This window comes from Ammospiza caudacuta, chromosome 14 (genome assembly GCF_027887145.1).
Source record: "Ammospiza caudacuta isolate bAmmCau1 chromosome 14, bAmmCau1.pri, whole genome shotgun sequence".
NCBI lineage: Eukaryota > Metazoa > Chordata > Aves > Passeriformes > Passerellidae > Ammospiza > Ammospiza caudacuta.
In genome coordinates, this window is record NC_080606.1 from 11265242 (window position 1) to 11282064 (window position 16823).

Below are 16823 nucleotides of genomic sequence, written 5' to 3' on the forward strand. Positions count from 1 at the left end.
TCCGGCGGAGGCAGCGGCACCTTTAAGGCGCAGTCTCGCGAGAGGCGGCGGCGATTGGGTGCGCGCGGTGCCGCCCGGGCCGGAGTCGGGATCGGGAGCGGGATCGGGATGAAGGAGGACAAGGAGAACGCCAGGCCCAAGGAGCGGCGCGGGGCCTCCGCCGGGCCGGGCGTGCTGATGCCCGCGGGACCGGGCTCGGGCCCCGCCGCCGGCACGGACGGCAGAGCCGGCACCGCCGAGCTCGATCGCCTGGAGCGGCCCAAGGACAAGAAGGAGACGCTCAGCAAGGTGGGGCCTGCGCGCTGCCGGGTACGGCGCCCTCCCCTGTAACGGGGCTCACCCTCTGTAACGGGCCCCTCCTCCCTCTGTAACGGGACCTTGCCCCGCTAACGGGCCGCTTGCGGGGCCCTCCTGGGACGGGACGTGTTGGGGGAGGCGCGGTAGTGACTCGTCCCGGGCGCTGCTGCCGCCGCCCTGAGCGCCGCTCCTGCCGTGCCGCAGGTGGTGATCCGCCGGCTGCCGCCCAGCCTGACGAAGGAGCAGCTGGAGGAGCACCTGCAGCCTCTGCCCGAGCACGACTACTTCGAGTTCTTCGCCAACGACTCCAGGTACGGCCGCCTGCCCGGTCCGGGCGCTCCCGGGAGCCGCCGCTACCGCCAGCCGGGCCGCAGTGGCGCCGCCGCCTCGTCAGCGCAGCGCTCTCGGTTTGTGTCTCTGCAGCTTGTACCCGCACATGTTCTCCAGAGCCTACATCAACTTCAAGAACCAGGAAGACATCGTCCTCTTCAGGGATCGCTTCGACGGCTACGTTTTTGTCGATCACAAAGGTAAGTGAACGGCTCTCGATGCATGCTGCTGCTTCCCGGCTGTCTGTGCTGTGTGCTGCCTGAGCTTTGGAGGGGTGGGTGTGAGCAGCCGCGTTTGACTTGTTTGAGTTTAGTGCCTCAAAAACAGTTCCAATACCCTTAGAAATATGTACATACATAGATCTGATAACATCTAAGTCCTTTAAATGAGCTGGTTTGCAGTGTACACTGTGTTTGCCATACTGAGCTGCATTCGTGCAGCCATAAATGTAGTGTTCTTGTCAGAAGATAAAGTTTTAAAGCCTGCTTGTAATGTGTTGCATTGTACTATACTTTATCAAAAATTGAGATTTGCCTCAGTTGTATTAGCTTAAAATATTCTTTATTGCACAATGAATGCAGAGGGTGTAGGATGAGGCCATTACATGGTGCTGCTGAGGTGTGGAACTGACAGTCATGGGTAATCTTAAATCTAGTATGTCCTTGTCAGCCTGTTATTAGTATAGTGACAGTGTTAAGGTAACGAGTTCTGCTCTCTGTAGAGTGGTTTATTTTTTATTAAATGGTTTTCTAAATACAATAATGTTTTTATGCTGTGTAAGTAGTCTCTTCTAGTATTGCATATTTCTTGTGAGACTTACCTTTCTGCTTTAGATATGGACAATATAATCGAATTTATATCTGTTTCATCTTTATTTTAATGTATTTTTTTTCTCTCAACAGGTCAGGAATATGCTGCCATAGTTGAGTTTGCACCTTTCCAAAAAGCTGCAAAAAAGAAGAGTAAGAAAAAGGATGCCAAAACTGGAACTATTGAAGATGGTATAACAGCAAGCTAGTTTGTTTTTGCACGTGTAGACTTGTAACTCTTAGCAGTAATTTAAATGTAATGTTTTTACTGTGACACTATAGTTCCACCAATAGAATGTTTGCTTAATTATATGTGAAGTTTATGAGCACTGCTTTGTCAGCTAGAAATCTATTAAATATGATTGTCCCAAACAAACATAATACAGCAGCTCATTTGAGCTGCTAACTTATGCAAAGGTGGCATATAAACAGCCCAGCTGAAGTAAATGTAACTGAGCAGTGCATGATGTAAATACTTTTCATGCTACAGTATCTCTTCTTTTTTTCCCTCCCCTTTTTTCCCTTCTCTTCTGTGTAGATCCAGAATACAAGAAGTTTTTGGAAAGTTACAGTGCAGATGATGAAAAATTAACCTCCACTCCTGAAACTTTGTTGGAGGAAATAGAGGCAAGAAACAAAGAGCTAATAGGTATGGAAATCTGTGTACTATAGTTACATTTTCCTAGATCACAAAGAAACAAATATGTTTTGTAATTTGAAGCTCAGCCTGGAGGAGACTGAATTCTTTTGTGTGCCTGCTTACTATTTGTTAAACATTTAGGCTAATATTATTGTGTATTTTGTTTTGTTCCCATGCTCTAAATTCTTCTGTAGGCTTAGGTCTTAGATGACAAGGTTCCTTCCTGTTGCAGATGTTTGTTAGCCAGATCAGGCTGTGGAGGGGCTGCATTTCAGTGAGATGCAATGGTGTTTAATGCACAGTGCTGTGATCAGTGGTGTTCCATGCAGACACAAGTTGAGATAGTGTGGTTGGGTAAATACCACCAAAAAATGACCAGGTTGCTCTTTTTAAGTATTTTACAGGGATTTCTTTAAAAATGGGAGTGTCTGAAAAAAGCCTAATGCAGGCTGAATGTAGAGATGGATGTAAGGGATATCCTATCAATATCCTAAAGAAATTTATAGAATCCTAATAGTTGCCACTGTTTGGAGATAGGTTTGGAATATTTGTGTCACTGTTGTGTTGCTGTATATGAGAGAAGGTTTGGAATATTTGTATCACTGCTGTGTTGCTGTATATGAGAGAAGGGGAATGTAGATGACAGGCAGGGGAATGTGTAAGGCTGCTTCTCTATATAGAGCTCTGTTGTAGGTATTGCAGTATTGGATAAGGCAAGATGTTTATATTTGTTTTATCTGTTCCCCAGCTAAAAAGACTACTCCTTTACTGAACTTCTTGAAAAATAAACAGGTAAGACTTACCTCCAGAATTTTCTTGTTTGCCAGCACAATTTGCTCATTGTATGTTGATACATTTCTGCCCTTCCTTTTGAAGAAGGAGCTTTTGACCCAAAGTGTCAACTTCTGGTGCATATATTTTAAAGGAGTAGAGTGTTGGAATGGTGGTGCTTTGTGTACATTCTGGTCACAGCAAAACACCTCTTTTTGCATTGGCAAAACAGATTGCATTGTAGTGCTTCCATTTTTAATGCAGTATGGCTGAGGTCCTTGTAGATGATCTTTCTCCTAGCACATAATGTTATTTGATCTTCTAGCAATGGAGAAACTCAGAGGTAGGGCAGATTTAATTAAAATTTTAACGATAAATGCTGAACCTAGTGATGTGTTTGAGTTTTTTAAGACAGTACAAATTAAGGCTTATGAGTAAAAAACAATACTGCTGCAACATGTTCAGGTTCACAACAACAGACATGACAGGTCTTTTTTTTCTTTTATAATAGAGGCAACATTGAGGTGAGTTGTTTGATGGCTTAAAGAGATGTTTTCTGCTGTGGAGAGACACTTTCTCTTTGTTTTTACATGCACAGAGACTGAGAGAAGAAAAAAGAGAGGAGAGAAGGAGGAAAGAATTAGAAAGAAAAAGACAAAGAGAAGAAGAAAGAAGAAAATGGAAAGAAGAGGAGAGAAGGAAGAGAAAAGAAGCAGAAAAATTGAAGAAAGTAGACAGATGCCCAGAAAAAGAAAGAGACAGATCAAAAGAAGAACCAAAGATTAAGGTCTAGAACAGTTCTTTATTATAAACTGTTACACTCCCTTTCCCCTATTATTTGTATATCAGTCTCAAAATGTACTTTGGGTATTGTGTGAAGAATCATATGAGTTTGGTGTTAGTAAATGACCAATTTTTTGTAATATTCAGTAGCAGGCATTGTAAAGGTTTACATGCTGTAATGTTTCATAGTAATATTTAAAGTTTTTGTCATGTGACTGTTGTACATGCTGCGGTAAACAGGATTGTGAATTCACTATGGAATGGAGACTATTTTTAAGCTTTCTAAAACAGCCTGGTTTAGGAGAAAAATCCTAGTCTGCTCTGTGAATAATGCTTACTCATACACTCCAGCTTTTAGAAATACTGTGATTTGCAGTAATATTTCTTTAATGTTTATTTCTTACTGGCCTGTGGTTCCTTTGATGCAATTTCGGTGTTGTGCCAGACAATATGTGTTAGAGTGAGCTTTTTAGTTGAGACTTCTGTTTTCTTTGTAGCTACTTAAGAAGCCTGAAAAAGATGAAAAAGACTTGGAGAGAAAAGAAAAGTCCAAGAAACTGGAAAGAGAGACTCTGAGGGAGGAAAAAAATGCGAGTAGTGCATCTGCCAAACGATCTGATGGGGAGACAAAAGAAGAGAAGGCAAAAAAGTATTCTAGTACTTGCTATAAATATATATGTATCTATAACTTGTTTCCTGATTGTACTGAGGCTTAGGCTGCTCTGCCATGACCATATTTTGAAATTCCTTTCAAATGCTTTTTCTCATATAAGGCATGAGCTGTGTTCTCTGTGCCAGTGCACATCCCTGTGATTACAGAAAGCTCTGTGATTTACCTGGAAATTCTTCATTAGTGGACAGATTTTAATATTTTTACAGCTCATTATAGGAACTCCACTAAGGAAGCCCATGTGTAGGTGAATGCAGCAGGCTGTGAGCACTCTCCTTGCAATGAGATAATAATTATAACCATGGCAAGAGGAGAGGTGTTCTCCACTTACCAGTTCCTCTAACTCTTGTAAAAAGTCAAAGTGGAAAATGTAATTCTCAACAGCTCCATGATCTGTTTGAGGTTCAGTTCTGCCATGTGAGAAATACAGATAAGACAGACAAATTCGGATGTTTTTTCAAAGCCAGAAGAGATTAGGCTGGGAAGCTCTAGTGGTCAGTGTCCTCTCTGGCTGTCGTGCATGACTTGGGCTATCACAGCCTCCCAAGAGCTCCCTAGTACCTGCCAGTGTGTCATCTTCCTATTGCACATTTACACCGCTATTACATTGATCTCCCAGCTCTGTTTGATGAATCTTTTGAGCTTAATTTTCAGTTTTGTTTTCATACAGATCAGAAGATGAGTGTGTAAAGGACTACAGGGACCGAGATAGAGATTTTGACAGAGACAGAGAATATGAGAGAGCACAGAGAGAGAAACTGAGGCGCCAAGAAGAGGACCGTCGGAGGCAGAAAGAGCGCTATGAGAAAGAGAAGGTTTTTAGAAGAAAAGAGGAAGAGGTGAAAAAGGAGAGAGACTTACTCAGAGAAAAGGGAAAGAAAAGTGATCTTACAGACTTTACCAGCAGCACGGACAAATCTGAGAAAGTAACCAAAGACGATAAAAAAGAGGATACAATTAAGAGGGATCGTATCAGAAACAAGGTGCTGGATTTCTTTAAATTCATGTGTTGATTCTTAGGGGTCTGTAGTTTTTAGGATAAAAGCATTTTAAGGAAATAACCATATGGTTTCTCTGTTGAAACTTCTCCCTGTTCTGCACCAAACGCTGCCATTGCTAGGAATGTGCACTAAAATTTGCCTAACAGTGGTATTTCTTATCACTATATAAGAACTAATCCAAGAAAACATGGGTTAAGTTGTAAGACACTGATCCCTTTTTTATTTGTTGTCTTGTGCTATAGGCTATCTCTTTAAGGTGTTGGTAGAGTATCAGTAATCTGTTTGTGTCTGCTGATCTTATGATGCCTGAAAATGCATCTCAGAGTGGGAGTGTGATTGAACAGGTTCCTTAAAATAGGAAACTGCAACTTGCAGAATATGACACGTGCTCTAGGTTTGAGAAATTATGTCTTGAGTGTAATTTTATGTACTCTACAAAATCTGGTTTTGCAGTATCTCTGTGGTTGTTTTCTGTATCACTTAAGACATGGTCAGGAACAAATGAAATTTAAGGTTTTGAAACTTTGAAGTTGGCCTCTCTTCTGAGAGGATGTGAGCTGAACTCAACAGGAAAAGTTACAAATAACCTCAACTCTGAGCAGTGTTCATTATGGTTTGAACAGGGACGTTGCTTTTCAACAGAGACAACCTTGATTTGGGACAATTGAAGTTACTTTGCCACCACTGTGGAATAATTAAACTTAGCCTGAAAAGTTTGAATTTGAGCCATTTCTAATACCATAGAAATGATACCATAATAACCCTGAGAGCAGGGAGTTCTGAAAGAATCTAAATAGTTTTGATTTATTTCAGGATCGCCCAGCAATGCAGCTGTACCAGCCCGGGGCCCGAAGCCGGAGCAGATTGTGTCAGTATGAAGACAATGCTGCAAAACCCCCAGATCAGGGAGTGGAAAAGAAGCAAGAGGGTGAGAGCAGTCACACGAAGGAAGAGGAGTGACTGATGTGCCAGCCTTATGTGTTCTGACTGTCTGTGCAGCCAAAGAGCTTGTACTACGCAATCCAGAAGTGCCTTCGGAGCGAACAAGGAACAAAGGAAGAAAAGGGGGCATTGTGCTGTTGGATGTTTCTGGTTAAAGAAACTCAGTTGTAGATTCCAAATTTGAAATGTGTTCTCATTGTAATATTTTCAGTTATTTGAACTTATTTTCCCAGCATCTAACTACAGCAGAGAAGAGAATCTTTGCGAAATAGAAAGACTTTATGGCCTTAAGTTTGATAATAAATCAGTTGTGGTCAGGAGGGAATGACACCTGGATCAAAAGCCAGAGCTCTACTCTAAGGCAATTAGAACCAGTGTTGGATGCACTTAAGCAGAGCAAGCTTGGAGTTGCCTGGAGTTAACACAGGTGTTGCTGTGTCCTGTGGTGCTCCTGCGTGAGGCAGTGAAAGCTGAAGTGTGTCAGTCTAGCACTGAGACACAAACACAGGCTGGGGCTGTTGAGGTACCCGTGGATAGGAGCCTTTTGGCACACAAGGAGCAGAACATAGTAACCATGTTAGGGAGGGAGGGACCATCCTCTTCAGTGGTTCTCTGGATAAAGTAACTTAAGTTGGAGTGTATGAATAAGCTGGCTTAATAGTTGAATATGACTTGAAAAATTTTCATGTAAAGTCTCCCTACATTGAAATGCTTATTTTTCATCAAATGTAGCTGGTTTGGGCATCCTGTTCTTTTCCAGCATCTTCCCTTCACTCAAGTCTGAAAAGTTTCTGAACTCCTGCCCTCTCGGAACTGCTGCCTCTTCCCTCATAACTTGAAGTATTGTTTTACAGCCCAGAACGGGACTTCGCCAGTAGCAGGTCCTCCCAAGCTAGCGAATTTTAGCCATAGCTGTTTTTTGTACTAAACCCAAATAAACTCGGACAAACTCGCTGGGCCGCGGCCGTCCCTCTGTGCGTGCGGGGCCGGCAGGGGGCGCTGCGCCCGCGCCGCCGCCGCCGCTGCCGCTCCGCCCTTTCCGCCTCCTCGGACGCCGCCATCGCCGGGACGCTGCCCCGCTCCGCGCCATGGTGAGACATCCGCCGCCATCCGCGCCCTCCCGCCGCGCCCCGAGCCCTCTGCCCGAGGCCGCTGCGCTCGGGGGTCCCGGCGGGCGGGCCGCGGGGCGGAGGGAGCGGGAGGGAGCCGGGGGCGGCGTTCCCGGCTGGCCGAGGCCTGGCGGCTGTGCCGGGGCTGGGTGAGGCACTGACCGCTGCGCTCTCTTGCAGTCGTCGCACAAGACATTCAAGATCAAGCGCTTCCTCGCCAAGAAGCAGAAGCAGAACCGGCCCATCCCGCAGTGGATTCGCATGAAAACCGGCAATAAGATCAGGTGAGGAGCTCGGCCGGGGCTTCTGAGGAGCTGCGGCCGGGCGGCCTGGCCGGGCCGGGCCGAGGGCGGGAGCTGCTGGCGCTTGTGCCGGCCGGAGCGCGGTGTGTGCCGGCCAAGGCGCTCTTTGTGCCCGGGAGGCCCTGCAGGGATGGGAGAGCAGCCGAGGCTTCCGTGCCAGTGTTTTTTGTAGTGCTTTTGCCCCGGTGCTCTGCAGGTATCCACACACGTTCAGCCGTGGTATATGTAAAGTGAAAACCTGAACTGTACGTGTGGATGATTTATTCCGGATTTTGTTCCCTGATAGCTTCTCTGTTCATGACGTTCCCCTTCCCAATTCCTGTCTCCTCTCATAGCTGCCCCTCTGGGCTCCTGCATTTTCAAGGAATGGGTCCTGAGCATGGGTGCTCTGAGATTCAGGGAGCAACAAAGGAAGCAAAGGACTTGTTGGGTGTATGGGAAGTCAGATTGATAGTATGAAATGCTTGGCACCTGACTGTGGAATTAATTTGTCATAGTTCCTTGCTTTCCTGTTGTGTTTGTTCTCGAGCACTGTGCTTAGGGAAATGCTGAGTGCTGTGATACACTGGGTGCACATGTGGCATGCATGGTCATGCCTGTCCAAGCCCTCTGGTTGAAAACTGCAGCATATTTTTATTTCATACACACCTTCATCTGGGCTTTTGAAAGCAGCAGATTTCCCTCTTTCTCTCTTAGTCCTAAGCAGTGAGGAGAGCAGCAGCAGCACTGGCTGGCACAGGCAGTGACCCAGCACAACATTGCTGGGTTCTGTTCTGCAGCTGCTCCCAGCTCGTTTCTAGGTGGGATCAGTGGTTCTTGCACTCAGCTGGATCCTTGTCTGCCACGTGCCAGGTTACAGCTGGGTTCTGTTTCAGCTGAATTGCAGTACTCTGAAATACTTGACCATAGGAAAAAATCATGGATTTTTGTCTCCTGGCTTGGGTAGCTGGGCCATGGGTTCTGTCCAAGCTTTGTGTTAAAGCAGGCTGCAATTGCAGTGCTTCCTGCTGTGGGAGTGCTGCCATTTTCCTGCTGAGAGCAACTGTGTTAACACTGTGCTTTCACCCACACCCTGGTGAAAGCATTTGTTCTTAACATGGACAAGTACATGCTTACAGATTAATGAGCTTTCATGGAGGAGACTTCTTCCACGTGCTGTTCTGCTTTCGTGTTTAACTAATGTGTGTGTGCACTTTGCTAATTCACTCTGTTTTTGTCTTAGGTACAACTCCAAAAGGAGGCACTGGAGGAGGACCAAACTGGGCTTGTAAGAGAGACTGTCCCAGGAGCTCTAATGAACATTGGTCTTTCTGTGTCAGATCCATAACAGCCTCAAGTCATTCCTTCTGTGGTGCTGGAGTGCAGTCCCCAGTGTGGGGTTTTTATAAGCTGGTCTGGGATGTTGATGTTAACTGGGAAAGTCTTTGTATCTGAAACATGGAGACTGTGTTCTATTAGTGTTCTTTCAGGCATCACCATGAGCATTGGTACTGCACAGGCTTACTAATAAATATGGACCTGAATGATTTTGGTTTTGGAAATCATTTTGTATGGATGTGGTGGGATTGTAACAATCAAATTAATGATAATGTTAGTCAAAATCTTACTTAATATGAGGAACCTTGGCAGCTCTGTTCAGGTAGAGTAGGCTCTGTCTTCCTTTTCACTGACCGTAAACCTTCAGGAGCAAAGTACCAATTTTAAAAAAAGTCAAAATCAGACCTGAAGAAAATCTCTTGCAAAATGCAGTACTGTAGAGTGCAGTGCATAATGTCTGTGTACTCCCTAGAATATTAAATAACATGAGTTTTGTTGGGGAGTCTGTGTTGGTTTGATAAATCAACACCAACCACAAGTGCACCTTAGTATGAAACATTCTCAGCAGACAGGTAGAAATTTAAGATGGGGCTCAAAAGGAAAGTTTGCAGCTGTTTAAAAAAAGTGATAGGAAAAAGGGGATTAAAGGTCTCTGGCACTCCAGCTCCCCTGTGCTGGTATTCTCTGCTGGGGCCTGTGAAACCAATTTACTGCAGGGAAGTGAAGGAGGAGCTGTGGCTCTGCACCCTGTCCTCTCTGTTCACTGCTCTGAGCTGGGGTGGCTGCTCTGCTCAGCAGGAAATCCCTGCTGCTGTGAGCCTGTCCTGGGCTGTGGCCAAGCCCATCCTGACACTGAGGGCTGCCAAGGTGCTGCTTCATTCCTGCCTTCAGCCTCAGCCTGTGGGTCTGTCCTGAGAGGCAATTCCTGAGGAGGCTTCAGACTGCCCTACCTTCTGGGTTGCTGCTTTTCACACTGAGGGTAAATAGATTTATGTCTTTCGTATTGCAACTCTGAGCAAATAACTGGGTGCAGCATGTGCCGAACAGGAAAATGCTCAGAGAAATACACATCTCACTCAGAGGTCATGAGGTGCCTCCTTCCTAAGGTGTGCTGCAGGGTTCTGTAAGTCAGGGTGAGCAAGGCTGGGATTTTTAACAACCTCAGGATACTTCAGCGGTATCCTCCAGTTCCTTATCCTGTCTGGAAAGAGTCTGGGCTCCATCATCAGGGGGAAGCAGTAAGTCATGCAGCAGGAAAGCAGCAAACAGCAGTGCCAGAGGTGTTGGAACAGAGGCTCGTGTGCTGCAGCCACTCTGACCTCAATGATTTTTAAAGCTTTCCTGCACTCTTTGAAGTGAGTGTTCAGGAAATAACAGCTCTGCTGAGGACTGGAGTTCTGCCTTGGCATCCAGCTTACCTCCTCCAGCCTCCACATCACTGCTGGCAGGCAAAGCTGCTCACAGAGTTTCTCTGTAATTGTGTCTATGGGGATCTGGCTGAGGAGGCAAACAGCAATTTTATGGGCTTGAGAATGGAAAGACAGTTTTTTCCATGGCATTTGTGGGAAAACTTTCCTGAGCAACAGATTGGACAATTTATTACTATTTATTAGAAAGTTTCCCTATTACTATCATGACTAATATTTTTACTAGGTGGAAGTAGCTTCTACTAAAGAACTGTTTTGGAAAATAACTCCTTGTATTATTTTCCCTATTTGAATCTGCTTTTAAAGCTGGACATTAAGGGATAACACAAAGTTAATTCAGTACAAACTGAACTTGGGTTAAAATCAATCCTCTGCAGAACCTTAAGCAATCAAATATCTCTAGGTTTGAATGTTTTCTGTTGTCTGTGGCAGCTCTCTTTGCCCTCTCCTCCCTGTGAGAGGGGATCAGGAATCTCTGCAGAACTGAGCTAACACATGAAAACACATCAACAGAAGCTTTAAAGAGAAAAAAAAATTTGGATATTGTAGTCCATTGATTTTGGTGGATATGCTTTGTTTTCTGAGTGAAAAGCAAAGTTGGAGCTGATTGTATACTTGAGGAATATTTTTCTAAACATGTCTTTGTATCCAAATCAGCTGCCTTTCTGTAGGTATGAAAATGAACCGAGTGAGACAAAGGGGTGGCTCACTGGAAGGAAATTTTTTTTTTGCTCAGTGGAAAGGGACCCACCCAGGGCAGAGGGTGACATGGTGAGGATGTTGTAACACATCTAGAGAAGCAGAGTTCTGATTCTGCTCTGAAGTCCCCACCTAATTTGTCTCAGCACAGAATACTGGGTCAAACCCATGACCAAAGGATGAAGGCAAAAGCTTTCTTTAGGGGGTTTTGGTTATCTCTCAACAGGAGGTAATAACTGAAAATCATGTTGTGGTATTTAGGTGCAGCATTTGTCAGCCAAATTTTACTTGCAAATGGAACATTTAAGTCCGTGTTTCTGGGTGGAGCATGACTAAGCCACAGGTACTATTGCCAAGGAAATGGCTCCTTCAAGGAAATTCTCAATTCCACTGTTTACTCTGTGCCTTACTCAGAGGAGGATGTAAGAGCCATCCTGTGCCCTTCCCTGACAGCTGTAAAAGGGTAACAGAAGACTAATAGGTAAAAACAATATTTTGTCAGTCCTGTCTGTCTTATCAACAGCACTTTGGTTACCAGAGCTTGACACCAGTGCTGTTCATGGAGTTTGTGCTGGCATAAACAGACTGGTGAGAAGCCAGCCTGATCTCCCATGGCATGGACATGGCCACAGCAGTTCCAGAAGGAGCTGCATTGCCAACATCTTCAATCTATTAGAGCTAAAGCATTGTAGATTGGGCATTAAACCTAGTTCAAGTGTGTTTTGTATGTATCTGCTACTGACCTCAGGGATTAAGATGTCCAGACACATCTATATCTATATATCCACCCAGGCACCTGGACTGGGCATTATTCGGTCACTAGATCCCTGCTCACTCATGTGGAGGCTGCTCTTCCACATGTCATTACTGTGGACTGGGTTAGTTTGGTGTCCAAGCAGCATTTCAAAACACAGTCTGAATATAACTGGAGTTTGCTCAGGATCTGTGAAACCCCCCAGCTGTAGTTCCCCAGAGGATGTCACCTGTGTGTCTTTCTGCATCAAGATGCAAATGCACCTGTGTAGCCAGGCCAGATCACCCTGAGTCCCTCAGTCACCCTGCAGGCCCCCTGAAAGGCAGCTGGAAAGAAAAGCACAACTGCCCCCCTAAAGGAGTTGTCTCTGCAAGGGCTGCCCTGGGGAACAGAAACTCCCCAGTTCCTGTCTGAGAACCACTTCTGAAACACAACTGCTATTTCAGGGCGTAGGAATAGTCTCGTGCTGATTAGAAAGAGGAAGGGGCTGTTGTTTTTCTGAAGATATTTTGAAGCAGTACTGGCTTTTGAGAATGTAAAAAGCAAGTTGAAATCATCAGGGCAGAACTTCACTTAGTGAACAAAACACAAACAGGCGAGCAGAGGCTTTGCCCTTTTAATGCAGTGACAGACATACATGCACTGTTATGCTGCTGCAGCAATGTTCATCAGTTTCATTTTTGAGCATGACCTCAGTAGCAATAAAAATAATCTCAATCTCACAGACTTCACATACCTTTTCCACAGTTTCTGAGGATGAATCATCTTTGCAGAGCTGTTCCTGAACTCTAATCCCCACAGGGGCCACCACATGCAGCCTCCCTTGTGTTCTTCCTGCCTCCTTTGCTCTGGCCCCCATTCCTAATGAGGATGAGCATTTCAGCCTTCCTGGGAAAGGATCTCAAGGGAAGGGCTGCCAGTGTGAGTTGTTTTGCATTTTGAAAGGCTTTTCTTGGCCTGGATTCTTCTAAAAGGGCCCTTAGCCCTTACTCCACTGAGAATCACCTTTATGATCAGCTGTCATAAACAAACATCAACCCAGAGAAGGTGCATATGGCAGAGATCAGGAGATCTCAGAGGAAGCTGGAAGGTGTTTGCAGCATGAAATCCACACATGGTGGGTCAGCATCCTCCTGACTATCCATGGTGGGCACACAGGGTGTTGGAGCAGCTCCCCACAGCACAGCTGACACGTGAGCCCCGACCATGGTGATCTGTTGGGATGCAGCAAGGAGTCCCCATCCATGGGGGCACAGAGCACAATCCCCTCTGCAGACAGGCAGTTTTTTGGAAGGGCTGTCCCAAGGTACTGCTCCCAATGGCCATGGTGCTCCACACAGCCACTGGAATGGCCCCAAAAGACCACAAGACCCAGGGTGGCCATGGTGCCATGGCTTAACCCTCACTTGGGCAGGATTTTGAGTAGCCAAGTTCTCAGCTCCCTGCAGGCTTTTCCAGCTGCTATCCAGCATGGGTTTACTGGTGAATGGAGGCAGGAGAGCTTCAGCGCTCATGGAAGAAAGCAAAGGCCTGTCTAACAAAGCCTCGCAGGGTCGACAGGCCCCAGGAGTGCCGGGCAGCTTTTCCCTCAGCCCCAGAGTCCACACAGTCCTGCCCTGCCCCAGCCTCTCTGGATGACTTACAGTTGTTGTTGGTGTTGTGGGAGTGCAGCTGGACCAAATCCTCCTCCAAGGCCCCTGCCAGCTCCTTCAGTTCCCTGGAGGTGTGTGCTGGCAGGTACTGCCAAGCCTTGCGCCCGTTGTGGTCCCTGCAGGTGGTGTCTGCCCCGTAAGCTCCCACCAGCACCTTGATGAGCACCTCGTGTCCCTGCAAGGCAGCCAGGTGCAAAGGGGTGAGCCCGCCGCTGGCTGTGGGGATGTTCATGTTCACAGGGTAGCCTTTCTTCTGGGCGTGGGAGATGACCTGGATGAAGCTCTCATGGTGGCCATGCTTGGCAAGCCAGTGGAGAGCGGTGAAGCCTGTCACAAAGTCTCTCCTGGTCAGCAGGCTGGGATCCAGGTCCAGCAGCTTGATGATGCTGTCCGCATCGCCCTCGGCCACCGTCAGCAGCCACGCGTGCTCCAGGGGATCAAGGACAAGGGGCAGCAGATCAGGGCTCTGCTCAGGCTTCTGCTCTTGGTGCAGCCCTGCAGGAACACTGCTGCTGCTGGATGTCTTCCGGGCAGTGGCAAACCGCAAGGTGCTGCCAGGGCTGTTGCTCTGCAGGAGGATTTCCTTCAGCTCCTTCCTCCGGGTACTGCTGGGGCTAACGGAAAACCTGCCTGAAGTCCTACCCCAGCTCCCCAGGCTGTGCCTGCTCCAGTTGGTGCTTTTGTTGGTGTCCGTCTTCTGCGGCGTATGGAAACGCTCCAGCGTGGCTGGCCGGAGATGGGAGCCGCGGGCCGGGCCGCCCGCTCGGGGCTGGGCGCCATCCAGGAAGGTGAACCTCCGGGAGATGCCAGCTACCTTCTGCTCTGCCTCGCCCCTGTCCCGCTCCTGCCGGGCCATGGTGGTGCCTCTCGCAGGGCTGTCCCCAGCTCCCCAGCCTGGCACGGCTCACGCTGCCCGGCACTCACCCCGCGCTTCCCCTGCCGGTCCCGGGCGAAGGAGGAACCGATCCGCACGGCGGCGGGGCATGGCGGCGGCGGGCACGGCGGCGGCGGGGCGGTGCGGTGACCTTTGCCCGCTCACGCTGTGTCCGTGAGGCACGGCTCGAACACGGCTGGCTCTGCCCACACGGACCGACACGCTCCCCTGAGCCGGCACCGAACGAGCGCGGCCGGGCTGCGGGAACGGGTACGAATAGAGGGAAAATCCGGGAATATAGAGAAAGTGTAGGAATACAGGGAACGTGCGGGAATACAGGGAGTGTGTGGGAACACAGAGAGGGTGCGGGAACACAGAGAGGGTGCGGGAATACAGGCAAGTGTGGGAATACAAAGAAGGAGCGTGAATACAGGGAGCGTGCAGAACCGCGGGGCCAGATGGAGGCATGGGGGTCCCGGGCAGCTCAGTGCTGACGCTACAGCAGAAATTGCTGAACTGTATTCTCCTGCCTGAACAGTCTCCTTTAGCACTGCTGGCTCAGCATTAGCACCTGAAGCAGCCAAAGCTTTAGGCCGTAAGAGCTGACCAAACATAAACTTTTGATAAAATGATGCTGCTAACACAACAGTCTTGGAATTCAGCAGATATGAACAGAATGGAGGTGATAAGGGCCAAGGAGACAATCCCAGGAGAATAAAGGAACATCAGAAGGCAGCCAGCCCAGCTCCAGTGAAACCCAGCAAGAAATCAAGATACTGCCAACCAGAATTTAGTGGTTGACTTGGGTTGGGTGATGAGTGTCAGGGGTATAACTGAGAGGTGTGAATTGGGGTAGGGGTCCCTCTCTGGAAGCACCAGCCTGAGCTGTAACCAAAGAACTAACAAAAGACTCATTGGAAACATTCACTTGAACCCAGCATTCTTAGCAGGGTCAGACCCTGTTTCATTGTCTGGTGTGTGTAAATCCACGACACAGGGATCCCAAGACACTTCCTCTGACCCCAGCAGCACCCCAAGGTTGTCTCACTGAAGCCATTGCCTTACAGCCCCCCTGAAACAGCCCCCCATGGCTGCAATGCTTGTCCTCGATGCTGTGCTCAGGAAGGCCCAGGTTACTGCCCCCAGAGCCCATGTTCCAGTGGCTGGTGGGTTTCTCTGATCTAAGGGAAATCCAGCCTGGGACACTGTTTGGCTCCTTGCCACCCAATGTTTCATCCCACTGGGAATTTGGGCTTTCTCTCTTGCCATAATCCCCTTTGTAGTACAGCCCATGCCTGGTGTTGCTGGCAGCTGCAGCCAGTAGTCTGTACCCTAATTTTGTTATCAATCAGGACTAGTTCTTCTGCTGCAAATTCTTCCCAGTTCTCTATCTCTCCAGAAGTTTCTTATCCATGACTGCTCTGACACCCGTGGCTGAACTGTCACCAGGTGGTTTTGCAGCTGGTCAGGCAGCTAAAAGCCACAACAGCCCCTTGAAGCTTTTTTCTTTGCCTTCCCTAAGCTTTAGCCCTGCTCTGACTTGCCCTGAGCTGGTCGTCAGCCTTGAGGGCCTTTGCCTTTTTCCAACCACTTGGACCAGTTTTTCTGGGATGTGTGGGAAGTTGGTGTAGTCTCAAACACCAAACAACTGGTGGTAAAAGCATAATTGCCCCCTTGTTCCCTTTCTGGAGCTGCCTGATTTTGTCACTGGGTTTTGGTGGCTTCTGTGGGCTCAGGGAGGCAGAGAACTTGAACCACACAGCCATGAGATCCTGGTGAACAGTTGAAAACACTTGGGTGGCATCCGGGGAAAACAAGGAGGGAAATAAGGAGCTGCTCTTGGGAATGAATGCATTAATGGTGCAAAACAAGCCTCCCATTCAGGGCCACCGCGGCCATGGCTGCATTAGGGACTGACTGGACACACTGGTGAGCTCTGACCATGATAAAATCAGGGTGACAACCTCGGGGACTTCACTCGGGAGTCCAGAGGCCAGGATAGTTACTCTGGGGAAGGACTGAGTTACCCTCAGCCTCGTTTGGTGCTTGTGCTGCCATCACATGAAGGGAAACCCAAGCGGCACCAGCTTTGTGCTGCAGCAGTGCTCAGACCGGCCGGGAGCTGAGGCTGCACCGGGGCCGGGCAGGAGCGGCGGTGCCACAGGAGGGAACCGGGCACAGCCGCGCTCAGCCGGGGCCCGGGCGGGCGCGAACCGTCCTGGGACCTGGGGCAGGGCAAGTGCGAACCGCACGGACATTGCGCTTGAAACAGCAACCCTGCTGAGCCCGGGGAACCTGATCGGACCCGAACCGCGAACCCCAGCCCAGCCTCGGGGCTGCCCGGCTCGGCCCCGGCTCGTGCTACCGTAGGGGTCTCAGGGCACCGGGACGGGCCCCCCTGGGCCCTCCTGAGGAGGCGGCGGGGAACAGCTCCCCGCGCTGGGAG

The 16823-nt window shown here is 48.3% G+C and overlaps 3 protein-coding genes and 1 non-coding gene across 5 annotated transcripts; 3 read left to right on the forward strand and 1 right to left on the reverse strand.

Annotated features, from left to right (window-relative positions):
• Positions 1-26: 26 nt before the first annotated feature.
• Positions 27-6429, forward strand: UPF3B (UPF3B regulator of nonsense mediated mRNA decay). 2 transcript variants are annotated; one of them, XM_058813872.1, is made up of 10 exons: positions 27-288; positions 502-608; positions 721-827; positions 1530-1628; positions 1975-2085; positions 2825-2868; positions 3446-3634; positions 4128-4279; positions 4971-5283; positions 6115-6429. In XM_058813872.1, the coding sequence occupies exons 1-10, from the start codon at positions 109-111 to the stop codon at positions 6259-6261; spliced, it is 1449 nt and encodes a 482-aa protein (XP_058669855.1). In that variant the 5' UTR covers positions 27-108; the 3' UTR covers positions 6262-6429. The 2 variants fall into 2 exon arrangements, with proteins under 2 accessions (XP_058669855.1, XP_058669856.1); XM_058813873.1 differs by lacking the exons at positions 4128-4279; positions 6115-6429 and having other exon boundaries at positions 4971-5213.
• Positions 6430-6665: 236 nt separating this feature from the next.
• On the forward strand, positions 6666-9181 carry RPL39 (ribosomal protein L39). The gene is made up of 3 exons (XM_058813875.1): positions 6666-7334; positions 7533-7636; positions 8877-9181. The coding sequence occupies exons 1-3, from the start codon at positions 7332-7334 to the stop codon at positions 8923-8925; spliced, it is 156 nt and encodes a 51-aa protein (XP_058669858.1). The 5' UTR covers positions 6666-7331; the 3' UTR covers positions 8926-9181.
• On the forward strand, positions 8633-8760 carry LOC131564140 (small nucleolar RNA SNORA69). Its single transcript, XR_009275366.1, has one exon. It is a non-coding gene; the product is annotated as a small nucleolar RNA SNORA69 (small nucleolar RNA).
• A 3387-nt stretch (positions 9182-12568) lies between the features above and the next one.
• On the reverse strand, positions 12569-14450 carry SOWAHD (sosondowah ankyrin repeat domain family member D). The gene has a single exon (XM_058814313.1). It carries the CDS (start codon positions 14357-14359, stop codon positions 13355-13357), a length of 1005 nt encoding a protein of 334 aa, XP_058670296.1. The 5' UTR covers positions 14360-14450; the 3' UTR covers positions 12569-13354.
• Positions 14451-16823: the final 2373 nt, after the last annotated feature.

Excerpts from the sequence above, each read along its gene's own strand:
- UPF3B (XM_058813872.1), top strand. The coding sequence starts at position 109 with ATGAAGGAGGACAAGGAGAACGCCAGGCCCAAGGAGCGGCGCGGGGCC. Across the intron at positions 828-1,529 it reads CGTTTTTGTCGATCACAAAG|GTCAGGAATATGCTGCCATA; the intron begins GTAAGTGAACGG and ends TTCTCTCAACAG. Across the intron at positions 3,635-4,127 it reads AAGAAGAACCAAAGATTAAG|CTACTTAAGAAGCCTGAAAA; the intron begins GTCTAGAACAGT and ends TTTTCTTTGTAG.
- RPL39 (XM_058813875.1), top strand. Across the intron at positions 7,637-8,876 it reads AAAACCGGCAATAAGATCAG|GTACAACTCCAAAAGGAGGC; the intron begins GTGAGGAGCTCG and ends TTTTTGTCTTAG.
- SOWAHD (XM_058814313.1), bottom strand. The coding sequence starts at position 14,359 with ATGGCCCGGCAGGAGCGGGACAGGGGCGAGGCAGAGCAGAAGGTAGCT.